This window comes from Lathyrus oleraceus, chromosome 4, assembly GCF_024323335.1.
Source record: "Lathyrus oleraceus cultivar Zhongwan6 chromosome 4, CAAS_Psat_ZW6_1.0, whole genome shotgun sequence".
Classification (NCBI taxonomy): domain Eukaryota; kingdom Viridiplantae; phylum Streptophyta; class Magnoliopsida; order Fabales; family Fabaceae; genus Lathyrus; species Lathyrus oleraceus.
In genome coordinates this window covers 370,735,951-370,762,198 of record NC_066582.1, presented here as the reverse complement: position 1 = coordinate 370,762,198, position 26,248 = coordinate 370,735,951, and the positions used below count along the sequence as shown (strand labels likewise).

At 37.2% G+C, this 26,248-nt stretch overlaps 1 protein-coding gene and 1 pseudogene across 1 annotated transcript; both read right to left on the bottom strand.

The window, feature by feature from the left end:
* Positions 1 to 1,094: 1,094 nt before the first annotated feature.
* Positions 1,095 to 2,344, bottom strand: LOC127135547 (U11/U12 small nuclear ribonucleoprotein 31 kDa protein). Its single transcript, XM_051062212.1, has one exon. It carries the CDS (start codon positions 2,189 to 2,191, stop codon positions 1,358 to 1,360), a length of 834 nt encoding a protein of 277 aa, XP_050918169.1. The 5' UTR covers positions 2,192 to 2,344; the 3' UTR covers positions 1,095 to 1,357.
* Positions 2,345 to 18,258: 15,914 nt separating this feature from the next.
* The window catches only part of LOC127137502 (U11/U12 small nuclear ribonucleoprotein 31 kDa protein-like), a 39,581-nt pseudogene continuing 31,591 nt past the window's right edge, over positions 18,259 to 26,248 (bottom strand).

The window sequence follows — 26,248 nt, the reverse complement described above, 5'->3', positions numbered from 1 at the left end:
CTCAAACTTCAACAAAATTCAAGAAACCGATATCCTGAATTTCACAAAACTCCCAATATCTTTATATCTGAGTACAATTATCGTACTATGTAATCAAGCTTCATGTTAATCCTATTCATAGAGGATATGAACTCTACTATTTTCATTAACTTGTGCCATAAGACAATGATTCAATTAGTAAAAAATATGAGCATACAAAAGTATATAGACAATCATGAATATGGTATCTATCGGTTATATATAACTGTCAACTGAATATGGTTTCAGAGTTATAGATATATCCAAAACCAACAATGCTTAAAACCAACAGTACAACAGTAACAATTGACCCCAAACTCCATATAATATAACTATACTTAATCCGATTCAAAGCCATAATTCAGAAAGAAAGGAAATAGCATAACAATAACCAATTTCTTTTTCTACATATCATTACAATGACATTCAAGATTAGCCCATGGTTCAAAAAGTTACAGAATAATTAAACCTATAATTTAAAGCCTAGTGTCGAGGGTGAGGCACAAATTGGTATTATTCTCCAGCTCAGCCAAGTGATTATGCATGAAAAGGATACCACATTTTCTCTGGGAGAAGCAATTTAAGCATTCTAAGAGAAACTTGAGAAATACTCATCAATCTGCATAAAAATGCTCAGTAGACATCAAAGAGTAAAGGTAATCAGAAGAACTGTTACCCATGGTTTTAAACTGCTTTCCACAAGAACGGCGACAGTAATTGTGACTACAAGTCTACAACCTATGCTTTTCAAGATCTCAACAACCACATCAAATCCAGCTATATCTGACTACAATATTCTACATATCAAATATCATAACATAACCACCACAACTGTAATTAAAAACCTTACTTATATGATAACAAGATGTGCATAAAGTAAACCAGGGTGTTACAATTTGATTACATTACATGTTTTAACTGAACCAAAATAAAAAACATAACGAACAGGCTTTTCCTTTCTGTTTTACAGGTAAACCGAATGCTAAATTAAGCCGATAAATAAGAGACTCGTCTGTCATCATTCATTAACTATGAAAATATGGAATACACAAAAATGCTCATCACCAATTCACCACCACTATCACTAATTACTACCACAATAACTAATAACTAACATGTGCTTGTGATCAAAACCATAAACACATCCAACCAAGCCAACAACATATAAACAATTTCATCAATTACACCATATCTTGATAAAAACAAAAAATTGCCATTTAGATCTATGAAACACTGGCACATATATAGACACGACACACAGGACTAGTTGAATAATGCGGTAATGCGGAATACCAAACACACACCTTCAATCTGAAGTGTCAATGCTACATAGTCATGATCAATCATCATCATCATGATCACTCTCATCACTGAAATACCCAGCTTTCTTCCCTTTCTTCTTCGTCTTGTTGTTGTCCAAACCCTCATCATCATTTCTGTTTCTCCCCAGCAACCTTTCACCCGCTTCATCATCCACAACAGAAGCCCAATTATCGTCAAACTGCTCCGCAGCAATCTGACCACCCTCCTCCTCCTCCTCATCACCTTCCTCCTCCCCATCCCTATCCCTCAGCCCACTAAATCCCCGTCGCGGCTTCTTAGGCTGAGGCCGCGGCCTCGGCCCCAACTGATTCTTAGGACACTCATACGACAAATGACCATGCCCCCCACACTCATAACACAAAGCAGTCTCAGTATTGTACACGCGCTTCCGAATAAACTCCGGAGCACGTCCATTATCAGCAGCAATAGAAGCAGTTAGAGTCCTTCCATTGAGAATCTTCTTATTCATCTCCGCCACGGCGCGTTGGGCGTCATTACGAGAAACGAATTGGACAAACGCGACACCGCGGCTTAGGCGCGTGTGACGGTCTTTGAGAACGGTTACACGCGCGATGCGGCCGAAAGTAGAGAAGAGCGTATGGAGATCGGAGTTTGTTAGGGAGTAATCTAGATTAGAAACGTATAGCGTCGATTTTGATGGTGCTAAGGGTTCACCTGTTCCTCCTATTGATGATCCTTTGTTGTTCGGTTTTGATTGGGGTTGATTACTGGATGTGGTGCCGGTGGTGGTGTTGGGGGTTGAGGACGAAGCGCAGTAGCGGTAGTAGAAAACGTCGTCGTCTTCATCGCTGTCGCTGTGTTTTCGTTTGTGTTTCTTCTTGCTTGACATTTTTTTCGGTTCAGGTTTTTTGTTTCCGGCAACGGCGTTCGGTTTCCGGCGACGGAATTAGTTCTCCGATGCTTCTTTAATCTATAGAGGAAATCTGAGAGTGGAGAGATTCTATAATGCGTTTGAGAAACCCTAGAGAAGTGAAGCGAAACTCCAAGCGGATCTGGACATGGATCCGGATATTTTGGATTGGTTTTATATATGGTTTTATCCATTCTTATTTTTTTATAAGCAGTACTATCCATATGTAAATGGACAACTTGCTCACCGCCAGAGTACTTGTAAAGATAGCATAAAACTAAAAATTATTATGTTTTAATATTTTTTTATTTAATTGGTCAGCCACCCATCTGCATATATAAATTTTAATAATTTTTTGTTAGTATGATGCTAGATTTTTTAAGACAAAAATTTCTAGTTCGTTAGATATACAATTTTATTATATTATTTTAGATTATATTTTAATATCTTAAGATAAATAGAGTTATTGAAATTTAGCAAAAATAGAATAGAGTGAAATAGAAATTTTATTACTTTATTATTTGAATAATTAGCGATAAAAACAAAGTAAGTTTTTGATTCTGCTCATATAAAAGAGAAACAATACTGATGGAAAGTGATGAAAATTTTCATTCTGCTCATATTAAAGGGAACAATACTCGTAGAAAGTGATCAATACTAGTAGAAAGTGATGTAATTTTTTATTCCTCATATCTAAGGGAAACAATGCTAATGAAAAGTGATGAAATGAAATAAAATAGAATAATAAAATTTTATTATACTGGATCTGATTTTAATTAACTCAAACAATGTAATCTTATTCTATTTCATCTCATATCACTTCATATCATCTCATTGCATCAATTTAAGCAAAACCTTAGTCTAATAACTTCAGTTTCACAACATTTAAAAACTCTTATGTAGAATTTGTCCAGAATTGAAGAGGACTCATCTCTTACTAGAAACTCAACAATTAATTTGTTTTCAAAAGTAATGCTTTATTTATACGCTTAGATTATGTTTGGACATCTTAAAATGAAGATATAAGAATAAAAATGAACATAGTGAATCAACAAAATTAGAAGTACATACGATTAAAATGCATCAAAATCGATGACATCTTTTTAAATTTATTGAACTTTTCGCATTAGACTTTTTTCTATTGTATTATTTTTCAACATCATTTAATTTCTAGAACTCATGCATCCTATCCAAAAAAGCAAAGTTCTCACTCAGATGTTTCTTCCTTAAGACGTTCTCTCCATTCTACGAATGTTGGTGGTAGAGGACACCCTCGTTTCAAATAAGCTTGTATAAAATGCATCTTAGTAGCAATCTGTCTAATCAAGACAACCCGGCCATTTAAATTATTTGGAGGGCAACTTAGCAGAGGGAAAACGATTTACGAAAAACTATGTCTTGTAAACTAAACTAAAACTCAGTCATATACATTTGATATAAGATGACTCATTTCAGAAAAATTCATCCACTTTATTGTCGTTGTGGGGACACCAATTTTACTAAGAATCAAAGGATTTTGAATAGCTTGTATTTGTGCATTAGTCATATAGAGTCGCATGTAATTGTCGCACCTCAAAAAAAGATGATAATGCGATCCCTCGCGATAGGACGCGGAAAAAAAAATGTTGTTCGAAACAGAGTCGCCACCGAACTTTATTTATTCCAATGAAGGAATAGGAAAATATCGAGAAAACCTTTAGAAATAAGAATAATGGTCGTCGCAACCATATTCGGGTTCGGGAGTCGATTACGCAAGGGGAAGGTATTAGCACCCCTCACGTCCGTTGTACTCAACGGGAACCTTTTAGTCTGATTTTGCTATTTGACTGTTAATTGACTGTTTATCTGCTTGCTTCGAGTAATTAGAATTGATGATAGATGTGGATGAAGACCTCAGGATGGGGGAAATGGGAGGTTTTTTATTAGTGTGCTCGCGAAGATACAGCAATCTCCTGCCTACGTATCCTTATGGTGCAATAAGGAAATCAGAGCATTCGTAGTTCGGGCTACTACGAATATTGGTTGTGTTTTGTTTTGATGAACGACTGTGTAGGTCGGCGTTCTAACGGCTAAACACTGGCTTGTCTACTCTCGGTGGAGGCTCTAGCACTGGTTTGTTGTGCGCATTAGAAAGGATTGACAGTGTTCTTTTTGAAAGGGTTTTGGTCACGCGGGGGTGACGAGTTGAATTGACGTGTTTGGATTTGATTGGTTTCGATCGCTCGAGGGCGAGAAGTTAGGTTTGATTTGTTGATGATTTGAGGAACGACGAAAGATTGAGCAATATGGTGTACACCAATCGTTCAATTCTTTCGAGGAATAATAAGGCGTGCGCCTTCTATTCCCTTTTCGTTCGAATTGTTTTGAAAGTTTGTTTGTGGATGTTGAATACGCACGGTAGTGAGGCGTACGCCTCCTACTTGCTTATTCAAAGAATAACGAGGCGTACGCCACCTATTCCCTTATCCAAGTTTATTTAACGTGTTTTAGTCGGAAGTCGATAATTTGTGCAATATGGCGTACGCCAATTATCCAAATAATCGAGAGACGGTGAGGCGTACGCCTCCCATCTTTTATCACCCGAGGTTTAAATTGTAAAAAGATATGTTTAGATATTGTATTCGATTTATGAAGATAGCTTGAATTTTGGGTTGGTAGGTTTGGATTTGTCGATGATTTGAGCAAGGTGGCGTACGCCAATTATTCAAATAATCAAGGAGTGGTGAGGCGTACGCCTCCCATTCTCTATTGAAGTTGTATAGTTTATTTTGTAAAATTGGGTTTGATATAAGAGGTGATTTGAGTTTATTCGATTGTGTTTTAAGTTTGATGACAAAAACTCGAGCAATGTGGCGTACGCCAATTATTCGAATAATCGAAAGATAGTGAGGCGTACGCCTCCTATCCTCTTTATTATCATAAATTTAGAATTAAATGTTTTAGAATTTGTAGTTGATTTGGAAAATGATTTGAATATGATGGTTGAAGTTTAGAAATAATTTGAATTTAGAACCTATGTTTGATTTGAAAAATTGATTTGAAATTGTATGATTATTAGGGTTTTAATTGAATGACGAAAATCCGAGCAATATGGCGTACGCCAATTATTCGAATAATCGAGAGATAATGAAGCGGATGCTCACTATTCTCCTTTTCATTCAAATATTAATTATTAAAAATAAAACTTTTAGAATTTAGAATTAATTGGTGGAGTGATTTTAATTTTATGGAGTTTTAGGGTTTTAAATGAATGACGAAAATCCGAGCAATATGGCGTACGCCAATTGTTCGAATAGTCGAGAGATAGTGAAGCGGAGGCTTACTATTCTCCTTTTCATTCAAAATTAAATTAAATAATTTTTAAGAGAATACTATTTAAATACGGTGAATTTGAATTTATTTAGAATTAATATACTTTTGGGAAAGACTATTTGGTATTGGACCAACGTCAAACTTATTTATTAGAAAATAAAGTAAATTATTTGTTGACGTTAACCATTAATCCACCATTTAACTAATTGTAATATTATAACAAGATAAAAAGAAGAGTTGAAAATAGTAATCGAAACCGAACTAATAAATATTTCTAATATTAGTGTTATCTTAATTTTAATTAAAACAATCGAGAATAGCTCATAAACCAAGTAGACCAAATTGGAATGTTTGGGAAATAAATAAAAAGTTAGGCCCTAAACATTGGATCAAAGAAGGCCCAAGGGACTTAAAGTAGTGTTATTTTCGGGATGGGCCACAAGGCCCAAAATCCTCTCCTACTCAGCCAAGTGGTACCGCCGAGAAGAGAAAAGGTTGGCCTCGGTTTACCTACCGCCACGCGCATCATTGTTCATTGATAACATCATAAAGATTTTGGGAACATAATCTGACAGCACCCAAGTATCTATCATCAATAACATTAATTTACTCTTAATAATATTTTAAAAGAAGAAACAATCACCCCTTAAAGCAAAGAAATAAATCAAAATAATTTTGTCTCTCTCTCTTAAAACGACTCTTCATTCTTTCTGGAAAATATCCTCTCCCTATTAAATCGTGTGCATGGTCCCAATCCAAAACTGCAGAGAGAGAAAAAAAATTGAAAGGAAACCGATGAACACCCTTCGGTGTTCATCCTCAAACAAACCAGGACTCGAACATGAAGTTCAAAACTTCCAACGTGACAAACGACCACAATCCCCTCAAACCTCCAAATCCTCGACGGGATCTAGAAAACAGTAGCGAATCGGAACCTCAAAGGAAAACCTAATCTTAGCTTCTAACCCGTTTTCTATATCACAATCAACAGCAGAAATTAACGAGTCAAAATACAAGGTCAAAGCACTTTAAAGCAAAATAAAAGGGAAAGATTCCGCCGGAGCATCGTAGCCCCGACGAAGACCTGACGGCCATGATTACCTTCGGTGAGTATGTATGACGTTGTCCCTCTTCTTTTGCTTGTTGTTTCAAGTTTCTTCCTTTTCTTCTATCCTTCTGTATCCACTCCTTGTTTTCTGTCTGATTCTGACTTTCTCCTCTAATTGATTGTCATTTCCTTTTGCACGCGATTGAAGGGGTCAAGCTCTTCAAACCCTGATTTTCAGTGTGAAAATCAGAGTTGAAATACAGAGTTTTAGCGGAGCTTTTCGGTGTAAGGTTCGTTTGGGATTTCAGCAGAGTGACGGTATTTTTCTTCTCTCCTTTTTCAATCGATTAGCTTTCCTTTTTATAGAGTGAAATGAGCTCCCCAAAATCGTGTGTGGATCCTTGGCAGATGGTGCAAAAAGGAATCATTCCGTTAGCATCAAATCTTTCTTTAGATTTTGGTGGGGACCAATGTAAATGTGGTAGGAAACGGATTTGATTGTGGTCCCAAAAAATCTCCAAATGCGTGGCCGTCTTCACTGAATCTCCCATCTAGTTTTTACTGCGGTGAAACCTTCAACAATTGAGGTAAGGAAATTGGTATTTACTGGCATATATTTTAACCTTAATTGATGACTTCTCAACTTCGATTCACAACACTTCTTCCGTTTTTGCTGATGTGAGGACTTAATACATTTAGGTATGAATTGCTGCTCAAGTATTTTCGAATCCTGTGAATCTTTGCCTTTGGTTTATCATAACAATTGTGTGCTTACAAGTCTTATGACCATTAAATTGATGCCATGTTTGATACTTGGTTTGGTATTTGGTAGGTGATCTGAATGATATTCAGGATGCTTGATGATACTTGTATGGATGTTAACCTTGTTGATGGCTGAGCTTGGATTGCTAGTCTGTTGTGTTTTACATGGTGGTAGTCATGATTGCTCCTGTGATTCTATTACCATGAGGTTAGTCATATGCTGAAAACCTGTTAACTTGGAATGTGATGTTGTTAGCTATTGTGTTAGAAGTTTGAATGAAATTTTGCTATGGTAATGATTATTTTTGTTTTGGATACTTTGCTTGTGCGTGAGCTGATTTGTGGGTTGCTATGCTTGGTGATGCAATAGTGGTTTGTGCAGTTTTTAGATCGTATATTTGATCAAGGTTAGATGGTTTGGTAACAGGTTTCTTCTTTCATGGTTCAGCATCTGTCATGGTTCTCTGATAATAGGTTCTATTGTAACAGGTTTTTTTTTGAAGCATACCCTGGCACTGTTTTGGTTTGGAGCATTATGGCGTTTAAACCAATCCCGTCTTTAATTGATGATTCATAATGCAATGGTCCTGCCGCTATAGCTAAACCTTATGTCCCAAAAAGGTGAATCTTTAAATGTATCCTCATTTCCAAGTGTAGGCTAAGAGATACTCTCAACTGTGTTTAGCATGTTAGTTTTCTCGATTGTTTAACATCTCTGCTACCGACCAAATCCCTATCCAGTTATTAACATCAACATTCTGGAACTGAATCATCTGTCTTGGAGTTGTTAACCATCCTGCCATTGAAGGACAATCATGTTGCCAAGGTCTGCAACATGGCCTGCTGTGGGAGGAATACTCTGAACTTGCGTCTGTAGCCGTTTTTTGTTTTTTGGGTGTGACGACTTGTTTTTGCTGTTTTGCCGTTCGGCAGCTTGTGACAGTTTTTCTTCTTTTGATCATAATCTCTTTGGGAAAATCCTTACTCATTGTTTCTTTGAATCCTGCAGGTTTCACTCATGATACCAAGTTTACTGCTTCTGGAAGTGTTTTGGTGAAGAGAGTGCATGGAGTTGTCGTGGTCAACTGTCATGATGTTTTAAGCTTATATACTTTTTTATTGTAATGTCCTCAAGTCTTTAGATCATAGGCCATGGCTGTGTGTAAATCATGAGGTCTACCAATATAACTGTAAACTATGCCCCTTACAAAATTTATTCTCAGAAGGATCGTGCCCATATGGAAAAAGAATGGTTTTGTACATCTAAATTTGTATTTTTTGATCAAAAGTAACATTATTATGAAGTCCATAGAAAACTGTTTCATTTTCTTTCTTATAGGAATTAAAAGACATTGAATCTAAATCCTCAGGAAATTTTCTCAAGTCAGGACCAGGAAATGCAAATCCTAGGCCATCCGTTAAATAACTCTTTAGACGTGGCCCGAGATGAGTAGAAAAAAATGCTCATTTAATAAGAATGCTCGCCATGAGACGTGATGGACCATAATAATGCACCAATCTTGTAGGTCGGCCAAAAGGACTTGTTGATATGAATCAATTTGTACTTATGAACCAAATGATGCTTTTTATAATCTTGAATTAATGAGACGTGAGCCTTCGAGGCAACCTATGCATGGAGTAGATGATGTCATTGACTACAATGACATGTACCATGCTCAATGAATGAATAACAATAATATGCATCTTAATCCAGTGATCCACTTAATAAACAAAAGCTTCTTTGTGATTATTCTAATCAGTTGATTATAGTGGATTAAATCTGTGTGTATAAGGTGAAATCACTTTGGAGGGTGGACTATAGTAGCTTTGAGTTTCAAGCGAACGATAATAAAATACTTGTGTTTTTATCTCTTTGTTATTAACTTTTAAGTGGTGTTCTTGAGTTGGTAAAAAACTTTTGTTTTATAAAACTCAATTCAAACCCCCTTTCTTATGTTTTTCACACCTTCGGGGTTTGTTTTAATTCTGACGGGGCTACCACTAGCAGATTGCTTACTAAGTGTGGGGGTGTTTTTCGTGACAGTCAAGAAAGATAACTTTGTGGCTTTCATAAGACTATTGGTGATTGCAATAGTCTTGCTACAGAATTCTGGGGTGTCCTTATGGGTTTGGAGCTTGCTTGGAAGAGAGATTTCAAGAACCTTATTGTTCAAGATGGCAAAAAGACAGTAGCAGATGCTCTCCAAGGGTCGCCTTTGAAGTCTAAACAAGGTTCGACTTTGGCTAGGCATATTCTTCTTCTCCTTCAGCATTTTAAAGAAGTGCATTCATTCACATTTTTAGAAAAACTATTAAGTGTGCTGATTTTTTAACCAAACTAGATTTGTCCAGTTTTGATGGTTGTATCTGATTCGATGATAATTTTTTTAGTAACGGTTCAAATGTCTATGAGACATGCTGCCTAATGTCTCCTCATTTTAGACCTTTGATCCTCCCATTTTACTAATAAATAAATATATATTTGATTAAACAAACTTAAAAAATTATTATTTTATTATGAGTTAAATAGTTTAAGTTTCAAATTCTGAAACGTCCCCAAAAAAACTATTTACTTACATTCTGAATTTAAAAGAATATACATTTCAAATTCTGAGTTGTCACCAAAAAAAATTCTATCAATGAAAGCCCTAATCGTCACCAAAAATATATATTATATTTTATATTTCAAAGAATTTAAATTTCAAATTCTGAATTTATTACCATCAATTACATCTAAAATTATTAGATTACTTTTCACAATATAAATTCATAATTTAAAAAACAAATACTTTTAAAATTACTGACTTAAATTTATTTATTTATCTTCTATTTTGCTAAAATTATATTTTTTTACTCTCCAATTTTTAAAACTAATATTTTGGTTCGCTATTGGACAACGCTGCATTATTTTTAGTTTTCAAAACTTTACTTTCATTAGAGAGGTACTTCATTTCAAAATTATTTTACCAAACAAAATTTATCTCAAAATAAACATCATTTTACTTTTTCAATATCAATTTCTTTCAGAATGCCATTAAATAATTAAAACTTCTTTCAAGTCATTATTCTCCTATACATTTATGACAATTTATAAAAACCTTAAACTATTCTTATTTTAGGATGGAATGAGTAAGCAATCAATAGACATTTATGTACTAATAAAATATATCATTGTTTTTATAATTAATTTTATTTTTTATTTTATACCATTATTTTCAAAAAATTATTCCAAAATAACCAGTTATTCAAAAATATTACCAAAATAATCAGGTTTGATAGAGGATGCGGCAGATGAATTGACGTACCCCCAATGCATGAAGAGGAGGCGCCAATAGCATTGACGCATGCATTAGACTCCTCGTGAGGAGGCGCCAATGCTAGTGGCGCCTACATTGGGCCTCATGAGGAGGCGCCAATGTTAGTGGCGCCTATGTATGTTTGATTGGTGTATGCGCCAATTCATCTGGCGCATACACCCCCTGCTATTTTTTTTTAATTATTAATATTTAATTTTTATTATTTAATAAAAAAGAAATAGTAATGAAAAAAAAATTCATTGATGATGTAATAATTTGTTACATTGGACTGACAATAAACTAATGACCCGTCCGATTATAACGTCCCCCTGTTCCACATCCCGGTGCGTTAGTTTATCTCCTAGGTCTTCCACGATTTTCTTGAGGTGTTTGGGGTCTTTGTGTGTTGACCTGATCGAGCGATGGTTGGTTGGAAGGTCCAACGGAAGTTCCAGCGGTATTTGATAGATGTGTCATCATTTACTCCCAATATCCGGAGGGGCTCTGGCCAACGGCGCTTCCGTAATGGAGTTCGGTGCCCATGTCATCGTAGTTAGGGCGTTGTGGTTGAGTGAATTGGGGACGATATAGTTGCCCAAATTGGGTCATTGAGTCGTTTTGGAAACAAAGCAATGGTTTCTGGGGCGACTATAGTTAAACAATGGTTGGGTGTTATTGATGGGGGGCTACGATGAAGTGACCCATATGAATCATCTGGGCTATAGACAGTTGTGGTTGCGGGGTTTGATTCTTGGTTTTGTGTTTGAGTGAGAGGTATGAATGGATTGCGACGTTGGATGGTTGGTTGTTGGGTGGTTGGCATGAACGGGTTGCGATGTTGGGTGTTTGGTTGTTGTGTGTATGTGGTTGGTTGATGTTGTATGGTTGGTTGTTGGGTTTGGGTGGGTTCACATTGGTGTTGGGTGGTGAATTGTTGTGGGGAATACGATGACGAAGCATGTTGGCATGGATCCATCAAATACCGCGGCTCAGATACAAATTGTTGAGTTGTTACCGATCTAAACCATGCCATATATTTTGTTGAGTCGGTCTTGCACCATGGATATCTGGTTCGTTCAAGATGTGTTGTCTTTGATTCCTCTATGGACGACACATGTCTTTTGCAAAGTCTCTCCAATCAGAATAATCCCATTGTGCATCAACCCTTTTTTGATGTCAATTCCCCAAACACGTGGGAGATTCTGGAATCTGTTGTAGCATTCAGAACTGCAGTTTGACCCAGTCACTCTGGTGCATTTCCACCATAGTGAATCGGATAACCGGTGTCTTCGTTGTCCAAACTGCAGCATCGTCATGGTTCACACACCTGTTGTAGTTCATTCCCCTTACTGACCACCTAATATAAAAAAGAAGTGAAAAATATTATTTACTATTAATTATAATATAAAATATAATTAACTAAATGGTGAATGGTAAAGTGTTAGACTTACTTGGTTGCAAACGGGAACACGAATGGGCGCTCATTTATCGGGGCGAGCGACGACATTCTTGACCAACCCCAAGCTTGAAGCAAATACGCACATGAAAAAAAATATAGGTATTCTTTTTTGTAGTTCTATACATTGCACTATATAGATGGGCCAATACAGCTGAACCCTAACTATAAGTGTTTACCTTATTAATGTTGCGTAATAAAGGTAAATACATTATATTTACAAAATTACCTGTACTTTCTGGAAACAAAAAATTATCAAATAAAATCATAATATAACACCAAGCTTTTATTATTTTCTCATACTCGGTTGAATCGTCGGGAATTACTATACTGGCATAATATTGTTTAAGGTATTTTAAACTTATACCTTGCCCCCTTGCTTGACCGGACGTGTCTCCCTCAGTTTCGTCGTCTAGCAAATGGGCACCCAATAATTCATTGCAGATATTGTTGTCTTGGTTAACTCGATCATTCACTGCCTTTCCATCTATACGGAGACCCAACAACATGTACACGTCCTCAAGTGTGACGGTACACTCACCAATCGGAAGGTGAAATCTGTAGGTCTCGGGTCTCCACCTCTCCAACAAAGTTAGAATGAACTTGTAGTCCACCGAGTACGAAACAATGTTGAGTAGATTTCCAAATCCACATCCTCTAATATATGGTTCTATTAAACGATCGTGGGGTACATATTCATGTACACGACATCTAAACCGCTTCGGATCCTAATAATAAAAAAGTAAGAAAATGCAATTAGAAGAAGAAATACATAATCAACAAGCACAACTCTATAAGAAGTATGAAAAACATAGATAACAAAGGTATAAGACTAAAAATAGAAAAAGTAAAAAGAGAGAGATGACATACAAATGCCGATATATTCTCGAGCGTGCCTCTATGTTCATCGCCCATAGTCAACAAAGACATGATTTGATTTTGCAAAGCTTGAGTGTGGTAGAGGAAACAAGTGTGGTAGAAGAATATAATTGAGTAGGTTTGCAACCTAAGATGAATGTGATTGGTTGCATGGAATGGCAAGAGAAGACAAGGGAATGACAAACTTCAGAAAGCATGTGAGAGATAGCATGTGACGAATCTCTTCTAGGCGCATGTGAAGAATCAACATGTAAGGGAAGATGCGCCATTCCTCTTGGCGCCTACATGTGATTCTTCACATGCAAGGAAGAGGCTCCCTTCCTCTTGGCGCCTTAGTGTAGGGCAATGGGAAGGGGCGCCCTTCCTAGAGGCGCATAAGACCAATTTTTGTGAAGAGGCACCCATCCTTTTGGCGCCCCAGTTACTTTATGGCGCCTAGGGAATGGGGGCCTAGGTGGGAATCTCAGGGCTCAGGCGCATGTATGTTCTTGTCACTCTTTTCTCTGCATGGTTGATTCTTTCTACTACATGCATGGTCAAGTTTGTACAAAAAATGACCAAGTTATCAATGCAACGACCAAGTTAACAATGAAACATTATTTATGTTGTGTGGATGAACAACTTAGCAATGCATTCAATTCCCTTAAAGATATCTACATATTTAATATTTCAACAAAATGTCTTCCACACAACATTACATGATCAGTGCCCATGTCGAAGGTGAAATATTTGATCATCAGTTGTTCGGTTTTTGTTTTCGAAACACAGAGGTAACTCGGTTTACAATAAATCGACGATCAAATTTTTCACATCTGAAACAAAGAATAGAAAAGAAATTGCAATGCAGTAATGTGGGCCAAATCATCTATAAAAATCCGGTTTGGTTTGTAGAAAACCAGGTTAAATTTTATTAGAAGATTCGAGATGATGATGATATTCAGCATATGTTTGTCAGTCACGAACAATCTGGTTACAACGATATAGAGTTGTATATATTACCACATCAACAACAGGTGTCTCTGTACATTGATCAGTCACAAGTGTTTTGTGAGACTGATGACGAACAAGCTGAGGTGAATGTTCTAGATGACAAAGAAGAAGAATCTGAGATCATGGTTGATTCGATGGTGAACGCTGAAGAGGAAGAGGAGCCAATACCAACAAGTTATGTATACTACCCACCCCAACAGATGACAAGGTTAAATTTGGGTTCAGATGAACCTTTAGCAGATGTATGGTACAATCCTTACGTGCAGATGCAAGGATATTTGAAACAAGGAGACACATTTCTCACAAAAGAGGAATGTGTAAGAGCCATTAAGAAATTCCACATGCAACTATCAGCTGATTTTAGAGTTGACAGAACTGACGCATCGAGGAATAAAGTTTATTGTCCGAATGAGCACTGCCTTTTTATGTTGTCAGCTTCGTACATGCATGCTGACAAACCCAATCCAGGATCATCGTAAATTAAGCTCTCAGCTAATATGTGATGAAATATTATCTGTTAGTAGCGACAATCCATCATTAAAGGTGAGTACAATAATCTCACATATTAGGGCAGAGTACGAGTACACTCCATCATATAGGAAGGCATGGATAGCTAGGACAAAATCTATTGAAAAAGTGTTTGGCAATTGGGAGGTGTCTTACAAACAACTTCCAAAATACTTGTTGGCTCTAAAACAATATGCTCCCTGGAAACAAATTGTCCGCCTATACACCAGATGGTACGTGTGCTGTTGGAAATAAAATATTTCACCGTCTATTCTGGGTGTATCAACCAGGTATCATAGGTTTTTCTTTCTGTAAACCAATTATACAAACTGATGGTACATGGTTGTACGGAAAATACAAAGGAACGTTACTGATGGTAGTGGCACAAGATGGGAACATCAATATTTTTTCAATCGTCTTTGCCCTAGTTGAAGGGGAGACTGCTGAGGGATGAAGTTTTTTCCTAAGAAATCTCTGATTGCACGTTGCACCTCATCCTAACTTATGTTTGATCTCCGACAGACACCCTTCAATCATCAGTGCATATAATAACATTGACAACGGCTAGCAAAATCCTCCTTCGACGCATGTGTTATGTAATAGACATATTGCTTAGAATTTCATGCGGGAAATCAAAGATAAGACGTTGCGGAAGAAGGTTGTCAATGCAGGTTACGCATTATCAGAACCTTCTTTCAAACACTACCGCAAGGAAATAAGATTGTCAAACGAAGATGCGGTACGGTGGATCCATGGTATTCCTTTGGAGAAGTGGACTAGGGCATACGACAACGGTCAACGTTGGGGCCACATGACAACAAATCTTGTGGAATCAATGAACTCTGTCTTCAAAGGCATCTGTAACCTACCAATAATCGCTTTGGTGCATGCTACATATTTCAGGCTAAGGGCGTTGTTTGAAACCAGACGCTTAAAATGGAGTTCAGTGTTGCAATCTGGAGAGTTGTTCAGTGATGCTTCGATGAAATTCATCAGACATGAAGCTGCCAAAGCAAACACACAAGTTGTTACGGTCTTTGACCGAAGTAAAGGTAGGTTTAGTGTTGTCGAGTCCATGGATCACAATGAGGGCATGCCGATGGGATAGTACAGATTCAAACTAGATAGAGGTTAGTGCGACTGCAGAAAGTTCCAAGCCTTTCGTACCCCCGCTCCCATGTCCTTGCGGCATGCTCAAAGGTTCGAAGGGATCCATCATACTTGTTATCTGAAGTTTACAAAATCGTCCGTCTTTCAAATGTTTATAAAATTAGTTTTTTCGTATTGGCAAAAGAGGATTATTGGCCAAAATATCAAGGGGACATCGTCTGGCACAACGAAGTTATGCGAAGGAAGAAAAAGGGTCGCCCAAACAGCATCCGATTTCGAACCGAAATGGATACGGCGAACAAAATGGTTAGACTATGTAGTTCATGCCGTCAACTAGGTCACAATCGTAATAACTGTCCTAGTGTTAGAATGAGCACAACTAGATAAATTTACATGTACCTCTATTGCAATATATGAAAAATTAAATTTATTTCATATTAGACGTCTGTCACGAAAGTACCATGGCATAAACAGTAACACATATAATTATAAAAAATACAAGAACTATGCAATTACAACCAGCAAAACAATTTTGAACATGTAATGCATCATCCTACGAGCGTCTTGGTCTGTCTTAATATCCACCAATTCGCGTAATTCTCCGTGTTGGTTGAACGTGGACACAAGCCATTGTATTCTTCTAATCCGTTCACCCTCTCCAATTTCTCCCTCTAACCAACTGTACAACGTCCGATTAAGACGTTCAAACATATTTGTGTTCCAAAGTCGAATCTGTACCGGAGCCGCAACGGCAGAAAATATTACATCAGCACTTTGTTTTTGAATGTATGCAGACATTGTTGAAACAGGGAAAATTGAAATTGATGGTGGTTGAATTGTATTAGGAGATGAGTTTGATTGAAAAATATTGCATCCAATGCGTGGTATTTATAGAGATGGACAAAACATGTGGGCGCTTGAGGGATTGACGCCGACATGACCATCACATGCAGCCAGATGAATTAGCGCCCACACAACCAAATGCACCTAGGCGCCACTAGCATTGGCGCCTCCTCATGAGGCCCAATGCAGGCGCCACTAGTATTGGCGCCTCCTCATGAGGAGCGCAATGCATGCGCCAATGCTAGTGGCGCCTCCTCGTGAGGAGCGCAATGCATGCGCCAATGCTATTGACGCCTCCTCTTTATGCATTGGGGGTGCCCCAGTTCATATGACGCATCCTCTACCAAACCTGGTTATTTTGATAATTTTTTTAAATAATTAGTTATTTTGAAAAAAAAATAAAAATAATTATTATTTTGAAAAAAAATTCCAAACTTTTACCTACTTCCTCTTCAAGAACACCCATATTTATCCTATTTGAAACTGCTCAAACTTCAACAAAATTCAAGAAACCGATATCCTGAATTTCACAAAACTCCCAATATCTTTATATCTGAGTACAATTATCGTACTATGTAATCAAGCTTCATGTTAATCCTATTCATAGAGGATATGAACTCTACTATTTTCATTAACTTGTGCCATAAGACAATGATTCAATTAGTAAAACATATGAGCATACAAAAGTATATAGACAATCATAAATATGGTATCTATCGGTTATATATAACTGTCAACTGAATATGGTTTCAGAGTTATAGATATATCCAAAACTAACAATGCTTAAAACCAACAGTACAACAGTAACAATTGACCCCAAACTCCATATAATATAACTATACTTAATCCGATTCAAAGCCATAATTCAGAAAGAAAGGAAATAGCATAACAATAACCAATTTCTTTTTCTACATATCATTACAATGACATTCAAGATTAGCCCATGGTTCAAAAAGTTACAGAATAATTAAACCTATAATTTAAAGCCTAGTGTCGAGGGTGAGGCACAAATTGGTATTATTCTCCAGCTCAGCCAAGTGATTATGCATGAAAAGGATACCACATTTTCTCTGGGAGAAGCAATTTAAGCATTCTAAGAGAAACTTGAGAAATACTCATCAATCTGCATAAAAATGCTCAGTAGACATCAAAGAGTAAAGGTAATCAGAAGAACTGTTACCCATGGTTTTAAACTGCTTTCCACAAGAACGGCGACAGTAATTGTGACTACAAGTCTACAACCTATGCTTTTCAAGATCTCAACAACCACATCAAATCCAGCTATATCTGACTACAATATTCTACATATCAAATATCATAACATAACCACCACAACTGTAATTAAAAACCTTACTTATATGATAACAAGATGTGCATAAAGTAAACCAGGGTGTTACAATTTGATTACATTACATGTTTTAACTGAACCAAAATAAAAAACATAACGAACAGGCTTTTCCTTTCTGTTTTACAGGTAAACCGAATGCTAAATTAAGCCGATAAATAAGAGACTCGTCTGTCATCATTCATTAACTATGAAAATATGGAATACACAAAAATGCTCATCACCAATTCACCACCACTATCACTAATTACTACCACAATAACTAATAACTAACATGTGCTTGTGATCAAAACCATAAACACATCCAACCAAGCCAACAACATATAAACAATTTCATCAATTACACCATGTCTTGATAAAAACAAAAAATTGCCATTTAGATCTACGAAACACTGGCACATATATAGACACGACACACAGGACTGGTTGAATAATGCGGTAATGCGGAATACCAAACACACACCTTCAATCTGAAGTGTCAATGCTACATAGTCATAATCAATCATCATCATCATGATCACTCTCATCACTGAAATACCCAGCTTTCTTCCCTTTCTTCTTCGTCTTGTTGTTGTCCAAACCCTCATCATCATTTCTGTTTCTCCCCAGCAACCTTTCACCTGCTTCATCATCCACAACAGAAGCCCAATTATCGTCAAACTGCTCCGCAGCAATCTGAACACCCTCCTCCTCCTCCTCATCACCTTCCTCCTCCCCATCCCTATCCCTCAGCCCACTAAATCCCCGTCGCGGCTTCTTAGGCTGAGGCCGCAGCCTCGGCCCCAACTGATTCTTAGGACACTCATACGACAAATGACCATGCCCCCCACACTCATAACACAAAGCAGTCTCAGTATTGTACACGCGCTTCCGAATAAACTCCGGAGCACGTCCATTATCAGCAGTAATAGAAGCAGTTAGAGTCCTTCTATTGAGAATCTTCTTATTCATCTCCGCCACGGCGCGTTGGGCGTCATTACGAGAAACGAATTGGACAAACGCGACACCGCGGCTTAGGCGCGTGTGACGGTCTTTGAGAAAGGTTACACGCGCGATGCGGCCGAAAGTAGAGAAGAGCGTATGGAGATCGGAGTTTGTTAGGGAGTAATCTAGATTAGAAACGTATAGCGTCGATTTTGATGGTGCTAAGGGTTCACCTGTTTCTCCTATTGATGATCCTTTGTTGTTCAGTTTTGACTGGTGTTGATTACTGGATGTGGTGCCGGTGGTGGTGTTAGGGGTTGAGGACGAAGCGCAGTAGCGGTAGTAGAAAACGTCGTCGTCTTCATCGCTGTCGCTGTGTTTTCGTTTGTGTTTCTTCTTGCTTGACATTTTTTTCGGTTCAGGTTTTTTGTTTCCGGCAACGGCGTTCGGTTTCCGGCGACGGAATTAGTTCTCCGATGCTTCTTTAATCTATAGAGGAAATCTGAGAGTGGAGAGATTCTATAATGCGTTTGAGAAACCCTAGAGAAGTGAAGCGAAACTCCAAGCGGATCTGGACATGGATCCGGATATTTTGGATTGGTTTTATATATGGTTTTATCCATTCTTATTTTTTTATAAGCAATATTATCCATATGTAAATGGACAACTTGCTCACCGCCAGAGTACTTGTAAAGATAGCATAAAACTAAAAATTATTATGTTTTAATATTTTTTTATTTAATTGGTCAGCCACCCATCTGCATATATAAATTTTAATAATTTTTTGTTAGTATGATGCTAGATTTTTTAAGAAAAAAATTTCTAGTTCGTTAGATATACAATTTTATTATATTATTTTAGATTATATTTTAATATCTTAAGATAAATAGAATTATTGAAATTTAGCAAAAATAGAATAGAGTGAAATAGAAATTTTATTACTTTATTATTTGAATAATTAGCGATAAAAACAAAGTAAGTTTTTGATTCTGCTCATATAAAAGAGAAACAATACAGATGGAAAGTGATGAAAATTTTCATTCTGCTCATATTAAAGGGAACAATACTCGTAGAAAGTGATCAATACTAGTAGAAAGTGATGTAATTTTTTATTCCTCATATCTAAAGGAAACAATGCTAATGAAAAGTGATGAAATGAAATAAAATAGAATAATAAAATTTTATTATACTGGATCTGATTTTAATTAACTCAAACAATGTAATCTTATTCTATTTCATCTCATATCACTTCATATAATCTCATTGCATCAATTTAAGCAAAACCTTAGTCTAATAACTTCAGTTTCACAACATTTAAAAACTCTTATGTAGAATTTGTCCAGAATTTAAGAGGACTCATCTCTTACTAGAAACTCAACAATTAATTTGTTTTCAAAAGTAATGCTTTATTTATACGCTTAGATTATGTTTGGACATCTTAAAATGAAGATATAAGAATAAAAATGAACATAGTGAATCAACAAAATTAGAAGTACATACGATTAAAATGCATCAAAATCGATGACATCTTTTTAAATTTATTGAACTTTTCGCATTAGACTTTTTTCTATTGTATTATTTTTCAACATCATTTAATTTCTAGAACTCATGCATCCTATCCAAAAAAGCAAAGTTCTCACTCAGATGTTTCTTCCTTAAGACGTTCTCTCCATTCTACGAATGTTGGTGGTAGAGGACACCCTCGTTTCAAATAAGCTTGTATAAAATGCATCTTAGTAGCAATCTGTCTAATCAAGACAACCCGGCCATTTAAATTATTTGGAGGGCAACTTAGCAGAGGGAAAACGATTTACGAAAAACTATGTCTTGTAAACTAAACTAAAACTCAGTCATATACATTTGATATAAGATGACTCATTTCAGAAAAATTCATCCACTTTATTTTCGTTGTGGGGACACCAATTTTACTAAGAATCAAAGGATTTTGAATAGCTTGTATTTGTGCATTAGTCATATAGAGTCGCATGTAATTGTCGCACCTCAAAAAAAGATGATAATGCGATCCCTCGCGATAGGACGCGGAAAAAAAAATGTTGTTCGAAGTAGACATCATGCTTAGTCTATCAAGTATAGACATCAGAGTCAAAGTAGTTCGGACTGGGGAAACGACACATGCTCGCTAGGATATCGCATCCTATGCATACGTATCTCCTTGGACGAAGAAGAATCAGAGCATTCGTAGCTCGGCTAACACGCACACAAACAAACACAGGCAAAGGCAAACGTGGAGCCTGAATGCCAATCACTGGACTTACATCAGCATCCGAACCAAACAAACCCACACTAGAACCCGAATGCCACTCGATGGACTTACATCAGCTTCCAAGCACACAACAACACACACAGAGGGGTTGAGGGCACAAAGGGTGGAAAAAGAAAAAGGGCGCCCAGAGAGATCAGCTCATCTCCTGCCTACGTACCTCATCTGGTATGAGGATCAGGGCGACGTAGTTCCCCTACGGAGGGAAAAAGGACTAGCCTAACCATATAATAGAGGGAGACACAACTAGGGAGACTACGACTCGAGCCTAGATGTTATCATGCAAAATCATCCCTAAGTTAAGGTTTCTAGCTAACTTGCACATGAAGCAAGCTTATCCTAAACATGACTTGCACAGGAAGCAAGCCACACCTAACCTAAGTTGCATAGGAAGCAAGTCAAACTAAACCTAACTTGCACAGGAAGCAAGTCAAACAAACACACAAGCACAAGTAGCACACACTATATACAAGCAATGGGCTCAAACAAGGGTAGGTTTTAGTCGAGGGGTCATATCAACCTCAACAAACAAACCACTGGAACTGGGTAGTGTTAGCTCTTAACCTTGCCATTGAGGGGCTAAGGTGAAGCAGATGAAAGGAGATGAGGGGTGTGCCTCATTGCTCTTATCCCTGGTCAGGGAGAGCATTTGAATCTCAGAAGGTGTGGGAGTTCATAAAGTAGGAACTCTCTCCACAAGTTAGACTCTATAGATCTTGGGTTTTTACTCACTATGCATCAACACAGGTAGTGTGAGCAAGGTGAGTGACACACAGAATAGAAGGGGATAGATTTCATATCCCTTGGGTTCTGCCAATTGCCTCTTCACTTAGGAGGTCTTTGCATATGTACAGGGACAATTTTAAACAGTCACAAACATTGCCTCTTAAGGAGGACTTCAGACAGTTGCCTGGCCAAGTAACAGGCCAGGTCTTCCAGACTACATGAAGATAAGAAATTATACCTCAATGCAAATTTCTCTTAAGCAAAGCAAATCAAAGTTCACAAGGAACTATAAGCAACTAAAGGTACCTGAAACCAGTCAGACAACATCAGTATACAAGTCAAAGTTAAAGCAAAATGAGATAAGGATCAACAGTCTACACAATCAGTTTAACTGTGCAATGCACAAGGCTCAAGCACATGAGCCAAGCAAGCTACAAAACAAACAAGTTAGTCATGATAATCAATCAAGCATCAATCAATTTTTATTGATCTCTCTAAGGCAACTGCTTCTTATCCTGAAAAAATGAACTCAAACATGAGCAACAGGACCACTAGGACAAGCCTAGGGCCAAAAGGGGATGATAAAGTCAAAACAGCAAATGAAATCCAATCAAAATCATATTCAAACAATCAAGAAGCAAACTCAATTGGTTCCACAATCATATCATTCATCATCATCATTTCATGAACAAATTAGGTCAAAGCATGGCATATGGAAGCTCATAGAAGTCAACAGCAAGACTCAGTTCAAAACCAATCATAAACAATTCCAAAAATCATCAAATAAATCATGATCCAACATAATCCCTAGCATGGTAAGCACACCAAATTTCAGCTCAATTGGATCATGGGAGGTAGGGAAATGAAAATCAGAAAGGCAGGGCAAGTTCAAACATGCTCAAAGAAGTCAACCAAACATGCACCAATTTGAATAAATCATACATCAGAGATAGCAAATGATAAATGAATGGGACTAACACCATTATAAAGCTTAAGATGTCTAATAATCACATGTCAAATTTCATGTCCATCCAATAATGTATGAGAATTTCACAAAACAAATGGCATCATGTGTCACAAAAGTCAACATTTTGGTCAAACAGGGGAGAAAATTCCAAACAATTAGGAAATACAATCAAAAATTCCATAAAAAATCACATGTAAGCTAGACATCCCTAAGTATGTTCATGCAAAAAATCGGACCAAATTGAGTTCAATAGGCTAGGTAAATAAAATCATGAAATTGGACATCAATGGTGTGACACAAATTGTCACACCCTAATTCAAAAAATCATAACACACAAACCAGCAATGATAAATTCACAAACTCTTTACCAAAATCACCATGAATGTGTCTAGTTCAAGCACAAAAAATTTCAAAGCCATTGGATAAAGCATCATCATTTCACAATTGATTTGGCAAAGTGTACAAAAAATGGACACATGAACAAAACCCTATCACAAATAAAAATCCGTCCATGCCAAAAATCTGGAAAATATATGATAAAAAACTAGAGATTATGATGAACAATTTGCAAAGAGTCTCATTAATTTTGGATCAAAATTGGAGGTGCTATGATTTTTCAAAGGTTGTGTAACAAAATGAAATAAAAATTAAAAAAAACATGAATTAATGGATTAAATGGCACGGGAATGGCACTTTAGTAATTATAGGGAACTTTTAGTGAAACGCAGTGCAGCGAACATAAGCGTGTCGCTCAGCCATTGGTTCACGGGCAACGGAATAGGACTTTCATGCAAAACAACAAAACCAGCAGCAAACGTGAAATCTGGAAACGTGAACTAGGGTTTATGTGTACAGTGCTCATGTTCATCATCTCCAACAATCGTGCAAATTTACTTTTCCAGAAAATGAAATCAAATACACCATTCGACACATCTAACAACACACATCAACATTCCAAAAGCCATTTTCCCTAATTCAACTTATCATGGAAGAATCATGCAAAAACATTTTCATACATCAAGTTTCAAATCAACATTTCTCCCTAATTACTCAACCATTTTCAGTGGTTTAAAGCTCAATAGAATCATGGCAAAGAGATCTATCCAATGCATATCATGGTTTTAAGAAATGGGAGAGTCAAATTCTTACCAAAATTGAAGTACAGTCGTGATTCAGGTGTTGTTTGGTCGTGTAAGCTCAAAACAGTTGCTCTTCAAGCTCCCAAATGATGAATGGAGGAGGAAATTTGGCTCAGCAATGCTTGATTGTGCTTCACTTGAAATCTGCCATGGATGAAGCTCTTCCAAAACAGTCCATGAACAAGGCTTTACAGCTGAGATATACCACTTGCAATGAGCTCAAAAATGGTGGTGAGTGATGAAGCAAACAAGACCAGCTCGTGTTCTTTGGAGTTTTTCAAGAATGGTTCAAAAATGCAAAAATGAGGGTTTGAGAGAATAGAGCTTTTTTTGATCTGTTTGTGAGAGTGTGCTAGGGCTTTTCAGAGTCCAAATGATGCATATATACTCTGTTTAAGGGTTGTGTTAGTTGGTTAATGGAAATGGTAATCCAAATTGCTAATGAAGTGTGTTTTTGCTAATTGACCAAATTCACTTAAGTTGCATGGTGCATGGCTATACAGTGCGAATTTGGGCCTCAAACATGTCCAAAATGTGATTTGTGATCAATTCCAAGTGGTAAAAGTGGTTGAAAATGTTTATTTCAAAAGTTCATTTTTTTACCTCACTTGAAATAATTCAAGTCACTTCAAAAAGTGCCATTTTGATTGTTGAGTTTTTGGTAAATGGTGATGACAAATTTGGAAAGAGGGCATCAAATGTGACTTGTAGCAAAAAACCCCACCCAATTTGTCCCAATGGTTTGATCATAACTTCTGAAAATGCCTCATTGAAGTTCAAAAATTTCTGAAAATGATTTGATCATAACTTGCCAACCATACATGGGAATTGAGTGTTCTTGGACTTTTTGGAAATGGGAGAGCAAGATCTTCAACTTTCATGTTGGGCAAAAATTCATTTGAAGCTTGTATCATGATGTAAGTTTGAGGATCAAGACTTTCCATTTTTGGCAAATTCCAATTACAGGTCAACTTTCTATTTTTGGAAATTTCTTGTCTGGCTTCAAATTCTTCCATGATGATGTTTGACATGTTATATGAAGACTATATGGACATGAATGAGACCTCTCAAACCAATTTCCACCATCAAATCACTGATTAAATGCACAGTTGACCAACAGTTGACTTTTTAGGGTTTCTGGTGAACTGATCCATGACTGATGACTTCTGAACATCCAATCCTTGACCAAAACACTCCAAAAGGACCCCTAGGTCATGTGAACATGTTGGACCAACCCTAGGGCCTTGTCTCCTTGAAAATTGTACTTGCTTGCTTGACTGACTGATCTCCTGACCAGTTTGACCTAATCTGTCTGATGATCTTACACTTGGGGCAAAGGACAATGCAATGCTATGCAGTGGACTATGTTAAATGTTAATGACCTAATAATGAAAATGTATGTACAATGATAGGTGCAAATTTGAGGTGCTACAGCTGCCCCTATTCAATCAGCTGGGAACCCGAACGGATGATTGCAACGGCTGTCAGACTTTCAGGGTAAACAGGGATTGAATACCAAGAACCGTAGAAATTTGCCCTCTGCCGGATATGATACAAGAAGAACCACGTCATTTACCGATGACGCCTGCAATTGACAACTTCAGAAAAGCGAAACCATTTACCGATGGTTAGAAACTGGAAACTTGATATTTACCGATATCAACTTCAGCAAGACCATTTACCGATGGCTGCTGGGAAACAACTCTGATGTAAAAGGAAGCAAGACCATTTACCGATGGTGGCTTCAAAGAAACTTGACATTTACCGATATCAACTTCAACTCGACCATTTACCGATGGCTACTGCAACTGGGGATCCGATATTTACCGATATCGAAGAAAACAGGGCCATTTACCGATGGCGGATAAAACTGGGCATTCAATATTTACCGATATTGAAGCATACGGGGCCATTTACCGATGGCGTCTCCACTTGGGGAGGAACAAAATCTTTCTGGTGTAATCAGACAAGGCGTTTACCGACGACTTCTGGGGATCTTGATTTTATCAACAAGGAAACAAAGCATGACCAGACATTTACCGATGACTGGGATGAGACTCGACGTTTACCGACATCGAAAGATGATGTTTACCGACATCCAAAAACGACCAGACATTTACCGATGACCGGGGAACACTTCACTAAGGGAAAAAACATATATTTGCAGCTGGAAACCAGATAGGACATTTACCGATGACTCTACTGGGGATCTCTAGCTGGGGATTATCAGACATTTACCGATGACTACAGAAAAGACTCGATGTTTACCGACATCGAAAGATGATGTTTACCGACATCAAAAAATGACCAGACATTTACCGATGACTGGGGAGAAAACCCGATGTTTACAGACACCGAAACAATGGTGTTTACCGACACCAAAAATGATGACCAGACATTTACTGATGACTGGGGAGAATACCCGATGTTTACAGACACCGAAACAATGGT